Here is a 14179-nt window from a genome sequence, read left to right as displayed (position 1 = left end):
TATTTCGATGTTGGGCTGAGCAACGTCGAAGTTGAACATCGACGTTGCCAGCCCTGGAGGACGTGTAGACGTTATTCATCGAAATAGCCTATTTCGATGTCGCAACATCGAAATAAGCTATTTCGAAGTTGGGTGCACGTGTAGACGTAGCCGAAAGGTGACAATTGGCACCGTTGTCACATTCCTGATAGTATTCTGAAGGATTTTGTCAAGATACCATTGTGAACAAGTTGGTGTGTCAAGGGTTCATACATTGAATGGATCAGGTTAATAATTTTGGATGGGACACCATGGTGTTGCACAAAGTGTCTCTGTCAGTGCTGTTGAAGGCTTTTTTGAAGTCTGTGAAGGTTATGTACATGGGGGAGTTTATGAAGATTATGTACAGGTGTAGTTCCACTCAAGTGACCATTCTATGATCACTCTGAGTTGCTATTTAGTCAATACCAGATCTCTCGCTTCAGAAGTAGGCCTGTCATCCATGAGTGGTCCATCAATTTCTGTCTTCATTCTCTCCAAGAGAATCCTGTTGAACACTTTTCCTGGAATAGACAGTAACATGATGCCCCTCCAGTTCTTGCATTCCTTCAGGTTGCCTTTCTTTGGAAGCTTGACTAAAGTATCTATGTTTCCAGTCTTGTGGGATATTCCAAATATTCCCAAATAGATTTAACATCATGTTGACTGATGTCTCACTACCAGCCTTGACTGCTTTTGCAGGGATGTTGTCTGGACCAGGTGCTTTCCCACTTTTCAGATGGGCAAGGGCTTTTCTGATTTCTTCTTTTGTAGGTCTGTTGCTGTTAATTTGCAGAGGAATATTTGCAGGAGGTAACGCGGCAGGTTCCATGTGGGCAGGGTGGTTTAGTAGCTCTTCAAAGTGTTCTTTCCATCTACTGAGCTGCTCGCTTGGGTTTGCTAGCACACTGCTCTCATTATCCTATACTGGCTGATGTTCATTTCTGTGTAATGTCATACAGCTCTTTCAAGTTTCTCTGTCCTGTAACTTGTTCCACTTGTTGCGCAAGGTTTTCCACAAAGTTCTTCTTGTCCCATTTTACAGCCCTTTTAACTTCTCTGTTGGCTTCTGAATACAGTCTGTGAGCTTCTGCCTTGGCTGCTCTTGTTTTCCTGTTGTTGACTGCTGTTTTTCTGTCCTTTCGTTCCTTCAATTTTCTCAGAGTTTCTGCTGCGATCCATTCTTTGTGACATCTTGTCCTCTTTCCCAGTGTTTTATCACAGGTTCCCAAATTTGCTCCACAGTAACATCTTTTGTGATAAGGTTTGTGAGAAATGCATATCTGTTGGACAACTCCACTTGGAAACCAGTTCTTGTCTCTGTATCCTTCAGCTGCTCCATGTTGAATCTCACTACTGCCTTGGTCCCTTTTGTGGTGTACCTCTTGAACGTGTGTTTTATAATGACCAAATGGTGGTCTGAACCTACATCTGCTCCTCTTCTAGCACAGATGTCCTGCATTAATCTTCTGACGGAACTTCTGATACAAATGCGATCAATATGATTTTCTGACTAGTGGTCTGGTGAAACTCGGGTGATGTTATGGATTCTTTTGTGTAGAAAAACACTGCCACATGTCACCAATCCATTGAAGGAACAAAAGTCACTGAAGCACTCTCCATTTTCATTCATGTTGTCTAGGCCTTCTTTTCCCATGTTCTTTTCTCTGCCTGTATTTATGCTTTCAATATTTGCATTGAGATCACCCATCAAAATCAGGATGTTCTTCTCTGCTTTTTGGTTCACAACACTTTGTACTTTCTCCTAGAAGTCTGTTTTGCATTCCTCACCTGCTTCATTGGCTGCTGCATAAGATTGCACAATTAGTACCTTCTGCACTTTGGTGTAGAATCTGGCTGTGATGATGTGTAATGATACTGCTCTCCACTCCATTAAAGCACCAGATGCCTCTCTTGATAACATCAAGCCCATGCCTTCTGTGTGTAGTGCGCCCCCTTCTTCATGTCCTGAATAGACGAAGATTTCACCTGTTGCCAGGCGTAGCTGGCCAGATTAAGTCCATCTTGTCTCACTCAAGCCCAAAGCTGCAAGCTTGTACTGTTTCATCTCTGCTGCAGTCTGTACTGTCTTGATTGTCTGTGCTGTCTGTGGTTGTTCTGGGTGAGAGAAGGGTCATCTGTAGGGCAGCTTCCTTTTGGCTTTCCCTACCATGCTTCATACTCAATCTGAGCAGATTGCAAACTCCTCCCAAGACTTGTGTAGTTGTAGGGTTCTTTGTAGATATAACTTTTCTGTAACTTTTAGGAGTTTGTTTGTTTGTTTGTTTTTTGCAGCTCGGGTTGCTAACCGTAAGCCAATCCCTTTTACCTCGGGGAGCGGTGATCCAAATTTGTCTGGTCTCTACCCTTTAACCTGTCCAGTTTGAGTGGCCCTTCCCTGAACTGGAGCTGGAGGTCTCACTGGCATAGCTCTCTGAGTCCTTGAGACACTCAAGCCACTTCACAACAACAAGGCATGGACCATGAGGAGGCTTTGTCACAAGAACACCTTAAAAATAGATGGGTAGAATTTGGTGTTCACTATTGAAGCTCTTCATGAGACCGGCAGAGCGATTGACTCAGACCGTCTTGTGATTTAGTTTTTAGTTTGTTTTTGTTGATGGTTTCCTGTTCATATTCAGCAAATTAAGCACATTCTGAACTTTTACACAGAAAAGTGAGAATATAGGCACTGATGCGCCTGGCACAGAAATCTGTCGGTGGAGAGTTCATGGTGGAATTGGTGCTGGTGTGTTCAGTGTGACCCGCGTCTGGCAGCAACGCAAACACTACGTATGCAGAAGCCACAATACAATTCATAGAGAGGCTTAAATGCTTTATACAATTCAGAGCCTAGGCTTTAGTCTAAGTTTACTTTAGTCTAAAGTACACCAACTGTGGAATCTTTCATATTTCCGGTCAGTGGCAGATTTCCCATTGACTTCAATGGAAGCAGAACAGAGTCTTGTAAGAAATCATTTTAAATCTAAAATCTGAAAAAGGCAGTGTCCCTCCCCAACAACCAAACACAAAACCAACCAGACCCCTGAAACAAAGCAATTGTTGAATTCACTGCTCAGGCATTGTTCCTCAGCTCTATGGACACTATCCCTTATCTCAATGTTGCTGCATTTTTTTTCATCTACTGTCCTGAATATAACAGTGAAATGAGTACAGTTTGAACCTGACTGTCTCATCTAGCAACATCTGTAATCCAGCATGATTTTAGTTAGCTGGATGACCATTTATCATGGGTGTGACCAAGTTCCCTGTGACCCCATAAAGTTTATCCACAGTCACCAGTCCTTTCTTTTGTTTTGATTATCCTGATTCCTCCTTGTCTTTTACCTCCCAGGATCATTTAAATCTGTGTACAGTGCAAAAGCAGAGTGCAGCACTTCAAATCAGAATGGTAGCATTTTACAGTCCCTTTGCACAGCTATAAAGGGGTACACAGATGAAAGACAGTGTAGAAGCTGAATCCTCAGTAAGATTCTGGAAAGCAGTTGTTTCCCATGCTTAAAGTCCACCACCCCTGCAGCACAACAGGAATTCTTCTCACCATGATGATCCTGGCACAGAGATGAACAGGCTGATGTTTGCAGGTTCAGTTATTTGCAAAACAGTTTTTGTGTGGAAGATCATCAGCTCACATGCATCATTAAAGCTCCATCAGCACATTACACCTAGACTTTTTTGAGCCTGGCCAGATCAGGGCCTTCCACCATTCTGATGGATGAAAATGATGACACCAGTTATGACAAGGGGTACATCATCATTTTATGGTTTGACCAGGAAGCATGACTTGTGGAAAATGATTTTCTAAATGGATTTGTGAGAAACGCTGCAAAGGCTAGAAGCCTTTTTGGGTCATTGAGTTCACTTGTTGTCGACTCAAACATTTAGTTGACACATGTGATTGCACTTTCCTTGACTCAGCAAACGTGAGGATTGACAGAGTAAAACAACCACTGATCTCTGTGTCTATAGCCATTAATCAACATCATATGTCTTATGCCACTTGGCAATTTGTCCACTTCCAAAATATCTCCAAAAACAGAGAGAGACACTTTGGTTCACTCTAATGTTAGATTAAAAATGTGAGTGAGGCTGATTTAGCCTTCTTCTGTGATGGTAGAATCTGGGGCACCAGGTGGCACAAAGTAATGGGATGTAGAGCCATTCATCTCTGGGTTACTAAGTTAAGCAGAGCTTAATTTGTAGTAACCAAAAATTAGTTACCACCTAAGGCCCGTATGGTGCTTTTTGTAAGAATAAATCTGCTGCTCTTCTCAAGGGACAAATGTCCAGTTCACAGAAACCACCACCAAAACGCAATAGTAGGCATGCTTGTTGGCATTTTCAGCAACGAGGTGGGCCCGGGGCTGAATATGGCTTGAGACGGAAGCCTCCTTTCACTCACCAGATCAAAGCTGAGAAACATTGGCATCACATTGAAGGAGAGCTTGTTATTGAAGTTAATCAGAACTGAAAACACTTAGTACCTCACAGAGGGTGCTGGCACTTCTTAGGATCAGGCCTTCGATGAGCCAGTGCTCACTGAACTTTCAGAAAACAAACCTGCAAGGGTTACATTGGATAGGGGAAACAGTGTGAGACCCAAAGAGGCTTATAATTACTAATAAAACTGTATTTCTCCCGTACCAGATGTCGTTGATGTTTATTCATCCACACCTGTGTATTCCGATGACCTTCTGTTCCTGAAATGATAAATCCCTGTGAACAGGCTGTAAAGGCTGTTGAGGGTGGAATGTCAGGGTGATTCCATTCATCTCTCTGTATTCGAACAGCTTTTGTTCTTCACAAGGAGCCCATTTTAATGAAAAGAGGTCAAATGTGCATTATATTATACCGCTCCAGCACTCAGCAGTTGCACCAGACTTTTCCAGAGAGCTGTGTTCAAAAGCTAAATTGTGCCATCTATTAATACACTCTAAAATCTGAATTGCTTGCAACCTCCCTCATGCTACTACCGAGCCAACATTTCCGTTTTAAAAATCTAAACTCATGTTTAGAGGTACAGATATTCTCCACCAGTTTTATTCTGGACTTGCAACCGTTCTTTTACTTGCCCTAAAAATGTAGGGCTGTGTTTGTCTTCAAAACGGAAATCTAATCTAGATGCTTTTTTTCTGCAGGGGGCAGGAAATGTGAGGTATAGGAGAGAGATAAACTTGCATGGCTGCCTATGCTGTAACCCAACAATAATTCAGTCATCTTCTGACTGTTGGAATTAAGTTCGATGGTGTATAAACGAGGTGGTTGTTGGTCTTGTTTAATAGGATTCAATTTGTCACTTTTGCTGTTTCATACCAGGAGTATTAATCAGGACAGTGTCACCACATTTTAAATCAGCTAGCACTTCACCTGCCTCATTTGGGGGTGCTCTCTTCCACCCTTTTCTCTCACTGACTAGTGAGAGAACCCTCTGTGATAGGTTCCAGTGAAATTACTGCAGCATAAGGTACTACTTCGTGTGAGTAATGGTAGCAATGTTTCACAGTGTGTATATTCCTATTTTCCAAGAATGAAGGAACCAAAGGGGAAAAAAAAAACTTGATTTGTTGAGCATAATGGTATGGATAATCTCAATCCATTACACTGTGGCACAGAGCAGTTTCACGTTCACAAATCCATCTTCCCTGAAATAGGAGACGATTCTTACATTTTATTCGCATAATCATTTTGATATAAAATCTGTTTTGCTGCAGATGAGGGCCCTGGAGGTTTTGGGCCTGTTGTAATACATAAAGGCTGCCTGACACTGCAGCGTTCGTTCTCCAGAGCTGTTGCCTAGGAGAGCTAAAAGCGCTGAGGTCTTTTACAGTTCTGCTATTGCCATTCTCCATTTCAGTGGGAGCTGGCTATAAAAGGGAAATGGATAGTCCTGGAGAATGAATTTCAGTCATGCTAGGGAAGAAGGGATAGAAAGGAGCAGGTTAAGGAAGTGCTAGTAAATGCCTCTGCAGGGGAGAAGCCAACTGGCTGACTGCCCTAGGCCCACTAATTACATGAGATCAAGATATGGATCTACTAGTCTTAAAAGGGCACTAGTCCATACACTCTGCATGCAGGTTACTTTTATACATACTGGTATTTTGGCACCCTCACATGAGCATAAGGACAAAAGAACTTACCTAGTGGGTCACACCAATGGTCTCTATAGCCCAGTATCTTGTCTCCAACAACTTCAGTGGGAGTGCATGGATCAGGGCAGTTGGTACAATCCATTCCCGTCTTTCCCTCCTGGCAGTCAGAGGTTTAAGATTGTCCCGAGTGTAGGACTGAACCTTAACCAACTTGTCTAACAGCTATTTTGAGGGGCTTATCCTGCACAAACTTTTTTGAATGCAGTTATGCTTTTGCCCATCACAGCATCCCATGGCAAGGAGTTCCACACTGTAGGAAACATACTTCCTCTTGGCTGTATTAAACATGCTGCCTCTAAAGTCCATTGGGTTACCTCTGTTTTTTGTGTTTTAGGAAGGGGCAAATAACACTTCTCTAATCCCTTTTTCCACACTATTCGTGATTCCACAGACCTCTATCATCATCCTTCTCAGGGGTCTCTTTTCTAAGATGAACAGCTCTAGTCTTTGTAATCTCTCGCCACATGGAAGTCATTCCACACCCATGATTATTTTTATTGCCTCTTTCTCAGCACTTTTCCAGTTTCATTACATCCTTTTGAGATGGTAAGACCAGAACTGGACACAGCCTTTAAGATGTGGGTGCACCAAGGATTTATACAGTGGCATTTTGATAGTTTTTGACCCCTTCTTAATATCCTGTAAGCCCTTTTGACCATTGCTGCTCCACTCGGAGTAGATATTTTCCAAGAATTTTCTTTGATCACTTCAAGATCTCTTTCAGATAATTTAGAATCCACCCTTGTGCGTATATATCCATATATCATTGTGTGTACAGTTAGAAATATTAGAGTCAGTCTGTCTGGGAGTCCATGTGTCTGGGAGTGCATTTGTTCAAGGACTGCTTCTAAATGGCAGGGCTGCCAATGGGGAGGAGACAATTGCCCCAGGGCCCCTTTGAAGTGCTGGGGCAGCACTGCTTCAGCTGCTCAGGGCTGTTGGGGTGGGGGCAGCAGCACAGTTCAGGTGGCGCAGAGGGCTGATTGCCCTTGGCCCTGCCTCTTCTGCCCTTAGCCCCACCCCTTCTAGGCATGGAGCCAGGCACCCCCACCCTAACCTTGCCCCCGGGACCCTGGTGCCTATCAGCACTGCTGCTAAACCATAAGAGCTAGGACCACCAAATTTAGTATGCAGTTTTCTCTTACCCTAACTTAAAGCAAGGTCAGGGTTTGGTTGTCCCAAGAAAATGGAAAGTTCCTGGAATGGGAAGGGGCAGGGAGTGGAGTGCAAGAATCAGGGTTTGGGAGTTGAGAAGTGGGGGTGGGGGGCTCAGGGCAGGGGGTGGGGATGCGGGCGTTTCTGGAGTCTGGGCAGGGGGAGTTGGAAGTTATTGGGGAGATCAAAGTAGGGGAGAGCAGGAGTCAGGTCAGGGGGGTGGGGGGCTCGGAGTAGGGCTTGGGGGTGAAGGAATCAGGCCAGGGGGTTGAGAGGGGTAGGGAGACTTAGCACAGCATGGGAGGATGCGGTATGAGGAGGGGGTAGGATGCAGGAGTCGGGGGGGAGTGGTTGATGGCTCAGGGTGGAGGGTGGTGGATGTAGGATTAGGGCTGGGGGACTGGGAGTTGTGGGGGCACAGGAGTCAGGGTAGGGGTGGGGGAGGTAGCAGTCGGGGAGAGGGTTGGGAGTGGGGCAGGGGACTCAGGGCAGCACTGGCTGGCCAGCAGCTGGTGTCTGAGGGGTGGGATCACAGTGACAGTGCTTGTGTTACCCGGCAAGCAGCTGATCCCCAGGCCAGAGGGGCTGTGTGCCTGGCTGGAGTGTAGGTGGGCTATGCCAGCAGGGGCTGTGCTACCTGACTAGGCTTCCCCTCCCCAGCATCTATGCGGTGTTGAGACCAAGGGCTGTGGTTGTGGGGGAAGTGGTTTGGGTTCTGGCAATGGGGTGGGGGAGGGAAATTTGCCTGTGGCTTGTGGTCTGAAGCAGGCAGAGCCCCAACCCCAGCTTGCCACGGTCTTACAGGTGCAGCTGACCCCCTAGGGACACTGTGCAGTATAGCTATCTCCAACATTTACTGCCTCCCTGGGGTCATTCCAGAGCATAACCATCCCTGCTGTCAGACCTCTCACTTTCTGCTTAATGAGAAACAATCAGCTTTCAGGCACAACCCATTGTCCAGGTGCAGCCAAACCCTGTCCTTGCTTTGAGTTCTGATAAAAGGAAGCTGCATGCTGAATTTTGCAGTCCTAGCTCTAACCGTTCAGGAGTTCTTGAATAAATGGACTCACAGAGATGGACAGAGAGAGAGACACAGAACATTTCTAAACTGTATACTAGATCCATATAATTGTGTGTGTATACACACACACAAGCACACATATATCATTGCGTAGATAGGCAGGATTCTTTTTTCCAAGCTCCACTACTGTGCATTCTTCAATGTGGAATTTCATCTGTCATTTTCATGGGGCAAATCTGGTACTCCTTATTCACATTTCACTTGGGATTTCAAGTGTTTTCCTCTTGATGCTGACTGAAGTAAAATCTCCCACGAAAATTTTAAATCAAGCAAAATTTCATAGGAAGTTCATGGGAGTTTTGCCTCTGTAAGGTCAGAATAAATACCAAGCAGAAAGCCAATGTAGTAAGTATTTATGGAACAGCTCACCTCAGGCAACTTGAGTCGTGTCTCTGATAGCGACTGACTTATGTCCTGCAGCAGACAAGTTAAGTTTAATAGTAATAATAATAATAATAATAATAATAATTAATACACACACACAACAAACCACACCATTTTTTCTCTAATCCTTGTTGGATGCTGTTTTTGATCCTTGCGGAAATGTAGCATAGCATAATTTATAAAAATAGTAGCAAAATTTACTCTGAGGCTGCACTGCAACATTCTCAGGACACTTCTTTCCTGAGAAACGAGAAAGTGAGAGGCACTCTTTCCTACGCAGATTAGGAGGTGTACAGATTAGTTGTGGGTGAGCAAGACTAGAGAGAAAGGAGAAGCTAGTTTTATTTAATTTAATTAAATTTAAAGCTTCACACCGGAGAACCCTTATCTGGAGCTTTGAGCATCTTTGCAAAAAATTGAGAAAAAAAAACAAGAAGGAAAAGTTCTGGTGTCAATCAAAGTGCAGCAGCACTATTCTTTCCCCAACTCCTAACTATATTTCATATTAGCCAGCCGTCAGCTGAATCTGGATTACAGCAGCCATGCCATCCTCTACTGTACATTCAAATAGGTAAGCCTTGAAGCGAACCTGTTAGGTCAGCAGTTCTAAGCCATTAGAGATGCAGGAGTGTGAGAGAACTCCAAAGAAATGTGTGTCTGCTGTGTCAGGATATACTTATTGTGTTACTCAGACTATAAACTCACTGGGACAGGGTCTGTCTATGTGCACCATCAGGGTCCTGAACCATGACAGGGGCTTCCAGGTACAATAATAAATAAGTATAGATAGTGGAATTATGCAAAAGATTTCTTTAGGCAACTCCTTTTTTTTTATCATAAAATAATATCTAAGGATTACTACAAGTGGCGAGAAGAACAAAAGAAATTCTGCTCTCCCTTTGGTGGAGGGTGAAGGGGTTGCAAGACAGATGTAGTTTTCCTTCCTTTGCACCTCCAATCCCCTTTTTAAACCAAGTGTGCAGTGATTCTGGTGTGATGGCATCTCTCTCTCTCTTCCTGAGTAACATATTAATAATGGTATTTGAAAGCACCTCTCTTAGGCTGTAGCTTTCCCTTTCCAGACTGCATTCTTTGCATCCATTCTGACTCCATTAAGTGTTTACAGGCTTCCTGTGGAGAACCAAATCACAGAATTTCAAAAAATTTTAAAAGCCTTTTCTGAGGACTGATCTTACTATTCTCCACTAAAGCAGACAGAGTTCAGTAACTTGATTCATGATTTTACTGCCATGAAATGCAGATGGACATTAATATTCAAGCGAGTAATTAACAATACAGAAACTAAATAGAACAAAAAAGCCCTAATCATAGGAATTAATATTAGCATTTATTTGTCATGCAGTAACACGTGGAAGCCACAGTCTTGGACCAGAGTCGATCACGTTAGGCACTGTCACTGTTCCCAACATGCTTTATGAAAACTCACCTATGACTATGAATATGCATAACTCAGACACTTTGTGCAACATGCATCATATAACATATCAGTTTGTAAAGTACAATATGCTGAATGTGCATATCCAAGTTTTGTGCATGTCTGATTCTGGTATATGACGTTAGAACTATGAAGTGTGTATCTGTTCATAACGCTAAATGTGCTAATGAGGGTCGGACTGATGCCTGTCTGCAACCTGCACAGCTCAGTGATCAAATCAGCAGCCTGTGAATAGCCTTGTTTGTCCTGTAGGCTTCAACTGTGGTTGGTCCTAGAAAGACATTTGGTCAGGCCACCTTATGCTGAAACCTATTTTGAACCTACTACTTTTCCACTAAAATTGAGAAAAGTTTGAACTGAGCCCAAAGAATTCCTGCTTTGGCATAAGGGATACAAAGCGGGAGGAAACCAAACAATAGGGGGAGTGGATGGACTCCAGGAGATCCTCCAACTTGCCACCCAAGATGGCTAAGACTGAACAGCAGGAATAATCAGACCCAAGACAGGAAGCTGCTTAGCTTGTGAAAGGGATGTTTAGATCAACTGTTTAGGGTAAGAATTAACATGTAACAAGATTTAGTATGTTACGATTAGCTGGCATTCTTTCCTTTATGTTAACTTAGCTACTTACTTTGATCTAAATGTTTTCGTCTGCAGCCACTTAAATCCTACTTTTTGTACTTTTTTTTTTGTTACCAAGCACAGTTTAAATTATTGTTACCTGGGAGTGGGGAGCAACCACTCTGCATATCTCCTTTTCATTCATAAAGAGGGCAGCCCTTATGAACTTTTTCATGTAAAACTTTTACACAGGGTAAGATGGATTTATTTGGTGTTTTGGTGCCTTGGGCATTGGTTTTTGGGGTGCTGAGCCCTTATTGCTGAGTCTTTCTGGAGCTGAATAGGTTCAGCATCTGTGTTGCTCTGCATCAGGATGGTTACCCCATCTGTGTATTGTTTCTGGGGGAGACCAGAACTTCTGGCCCAGCAAGACATGGTAGTGTGGTCTCAGCAGGAAGGCAGGCGTGTGTGGCATGACCAACCCAGTGGGGGAGGAATCCCAAAAGGAATCTGTGATTCTACCTAACACAGGCACTTCTCTTTAAATTGATTAGTTACATGGGCATTGAACATTGTGAACAGCCAAGTGTTGCCCCACCAGTGCTCTGCCCCCTCCCACCATATACACACTTCCAGTGTGACTCCAGTCTCCCTTTGGGGTGGCCCTGGCTTGAGCCACACCTCCTGTTGATCTGGGGCTGGAGAGTCTGAGGTCGTGCCACTACTATCCTGGCACTCCCTGGGAAGGTTGGGACTTCAATATAGGAAGCAGCAGGAGGCTTTTACTGAACTCAGGCTGCAAGACCCCTGTACGTTGGCATGAACTTAACAAAGAATGTACCTTCTCCCTCAAGGTCTGACTGAGGAATGAGGGGAGTCTGTCCCCAAAGATCCTTGGCAGCATCTTGTTGGGAAAGCAAGGAGTGGCAGTGGAGGGAAGGCAGCATTCAAGTGGTCTATCCATGAAAAAATTGAGTGATGTCCTGTGAGTGAGGACACAGACCTCCTCTGAAGCAGTGCATACTGCTCTTTCTGATTATTAGAGGGGACTGTAGGTGTACCCCACAGAGCGTTGGGATCATTTACACAAGCACATTCATGCATTTTGATGAGTACCTTCTGGGGTAAGAGCTTGAAAATGTCCTCACAATGGCTACGTCTACACGTGAAGCCTACATCGAAGTAGCCTATTTCGATGTGGCGACATCGAAATAGGCTATTTCAATGAATAACGTCTACACGTCCTCCAGGGCTGGCAACGTCGATGTTCAACATCGACGTTGCGCAGCACCACATCGAAATAGGCGCTGCGAGGGAACGTCTACACACCACAGTAGCACACATCGAAATAAGGGTGCCAGGCACAGCTGCAGACAGGGTCACAGGGCAGACTCAACAGCCAGCCGCTCCCTTAAAGGGCCCCTACCAGACACACTTGCACTAAACAGCACAAGATCCACAGAGCCGACAACGAGTTGCAGACCCTGTGCATGCAGCATGAATCCCCCGCTGCAGCAGCAGCAGCCAGAAGCCCTGGGCTAAAGGCTGCTGCACACGGTGACCATAGAGCCCCGCACGGGCTGGAGAGACAGCGTCTCTCAACCCCCCAGCTGATGGCTGCCATGGAGGACCCCACAATTTCGACGTTGCGGGACGCGGATCGTCTACACGGTCCCTACTTCGACGTTGAACGTCAAAGTAGGGCGCTATTCCGATCCCCTCATGAGGTTAGCGACTTCGACGTCTCGCCGCCTAACGTCGAAGTTAACTTCGAAATAGCGCCCGACGCATGTAGCCGCGACGGGTGCTATTTTGAAGTTAGTGCCGCTACTTCGAAGTAGCGTGCACGTGTAGACACAGCCAATGTTGTGCATATAAGGATATGGCTACATCTCAGCATTACTCCAAAATAAGCTATTCTGGAAGAGATATTCCAGAACAGCTTATTTTGAAATAACGTGGCTATTGCTTAACTATTTTGAAATACAGCATCTATGCACAATAGAACCTATCTCAAAATAGAGCCATTGGACACATTATGGTTTATTTCTAAATAGGCTCTATTCTGTCTTAACATCAGCTATTTTGAAATAGCTATTTCAAAATGGACACTATTCCTCATGCAATCAGGTTTATCTATTTCAAAATTAGCCAACTGCTATTTTGAAATTGTTTTGAAAAAATATTTGTGTTGTGTAGAGGCTAGGAAAGTTATTTGGAAATAACAGCTGCTATTTTGAAATAACTTTGCTGTGTAGACATACCCTAAATTTGAAATCTAGCAAACTATAAAAAGAAGTGTAACAAGATAGAATTGGAATGATTTCTCTTTGCATACTAAGAGCCCTGTAACATACTTTGACATTTGAAACCTCAGATTCTTTTCTTGCTTTGGTTGTGCAAATCAATGACAACTCAGAAAATCACTGAAATACATAATTTTATCCTTCATATCTCCACAGGGAATTACTGGAATGCTGCATCTTTCATTACTCCATCATCCTACCTTCACTTCTCCACATTTCAAGGGGAAACCAGCGCAGACATCTCTTTCTACTTCAAAACATCAGCCCCTGATGGAGTGTTCCTTGAGAACTTGGGGAATACAGACTTCATCAAACTTGAGTTGAAATGTGAGTATATTTTCTCCCCAATTTTATTGAAAAACAAAAAAAGATGATGAGATTTAACAAATTTCTGTCTTTCAACACACAAGCCATGTCTACACTTGGCCAAAATTTCGAACGGGCCATGCTGATGGCCAAATCAGAGAATACTAAAGAGGCACTGAAACGAATATTCAGAGCCTCATTAACATGCTACTGGCTGCAGCACTTCAAAAGTGCTGCATTTCGATCACACATGGCTCATCTACATGGGGCACTTTTCTAAAGGAACCCGCAAATGTCAAAATCCCCTTGTTCCTGTCAGCTGGGGATTTCAACGTTTGCAAGGTCCTTTCAAAAAAGGCCCCATGTAGACAAGCCCTGGGTGATTGAAACATGGAACTTTTGAAGTGGTGTGGCTGGCAGCATGCTAATGAGATGCTGAATTTTCATTTTAGCACCTCATTAGTATTCACTGATTTGGCCATTAACATTGCTCTTTCAAAATTTTTGCCAAGTGTAGACACAGCCATAGTGTAATCCAATAAAAGCTGTTTGTGATTTAGAATATAGTCTAAGTCTACTGATTCCAGTATTTGTGAATTACCTTAGCTAGGGAAAATTCTGGGAAATCCAATCATTTTGTTTTTCATGGAGACATCATAGCAGGAGGAACACAAATACTGACATGTATTACCTAAATCTTAAAGCTTTACATGCCTAATTTAGTTGTTTTATTTGAAGAGTA

The 14179-nt window shown here is 43.8% G+C and overlaps 1 protein-coding gene across 1 annotated transcript in view; it reads left to right on the top strand.

Moving 5' to 3' along the window:
* Positions 1 to 14179, top strand: part of CNTNAP2 (contactin associated protein 2) — a 1212102-nt gene that overhangs the window by 1033255 nt on the left and 164668 nt on the right. The window contains exon 16 of the mRNA XM_074985481.1: positions 13288 to 13458. Coding sequence (XP_074841582.1) covers positions 13288 to 13458 — 171 coding nt within the window. The remainder of the gene's footprint in view (positions 1 to 13287; positions 13459 to 14179) is intronic.

The sequence above is a fragment of the Carettochelys insculpta genome, chromosome 2, assembly GCF_033958435.1.
Source record: "Carettochelys insculpta isolate YL-2023 chromosome 2, ASM3395843v1, whole genome shotgun sequence".
Taxonomy (NCBI): Eukaryota; Metazoa; Chordata; order Testudines; family Carettochelyidae; genus Carettochelys; species Carettochelys insculpta.
This window is presented reverse-complemented; position numbering and strand designations above follow the sequence as displayed.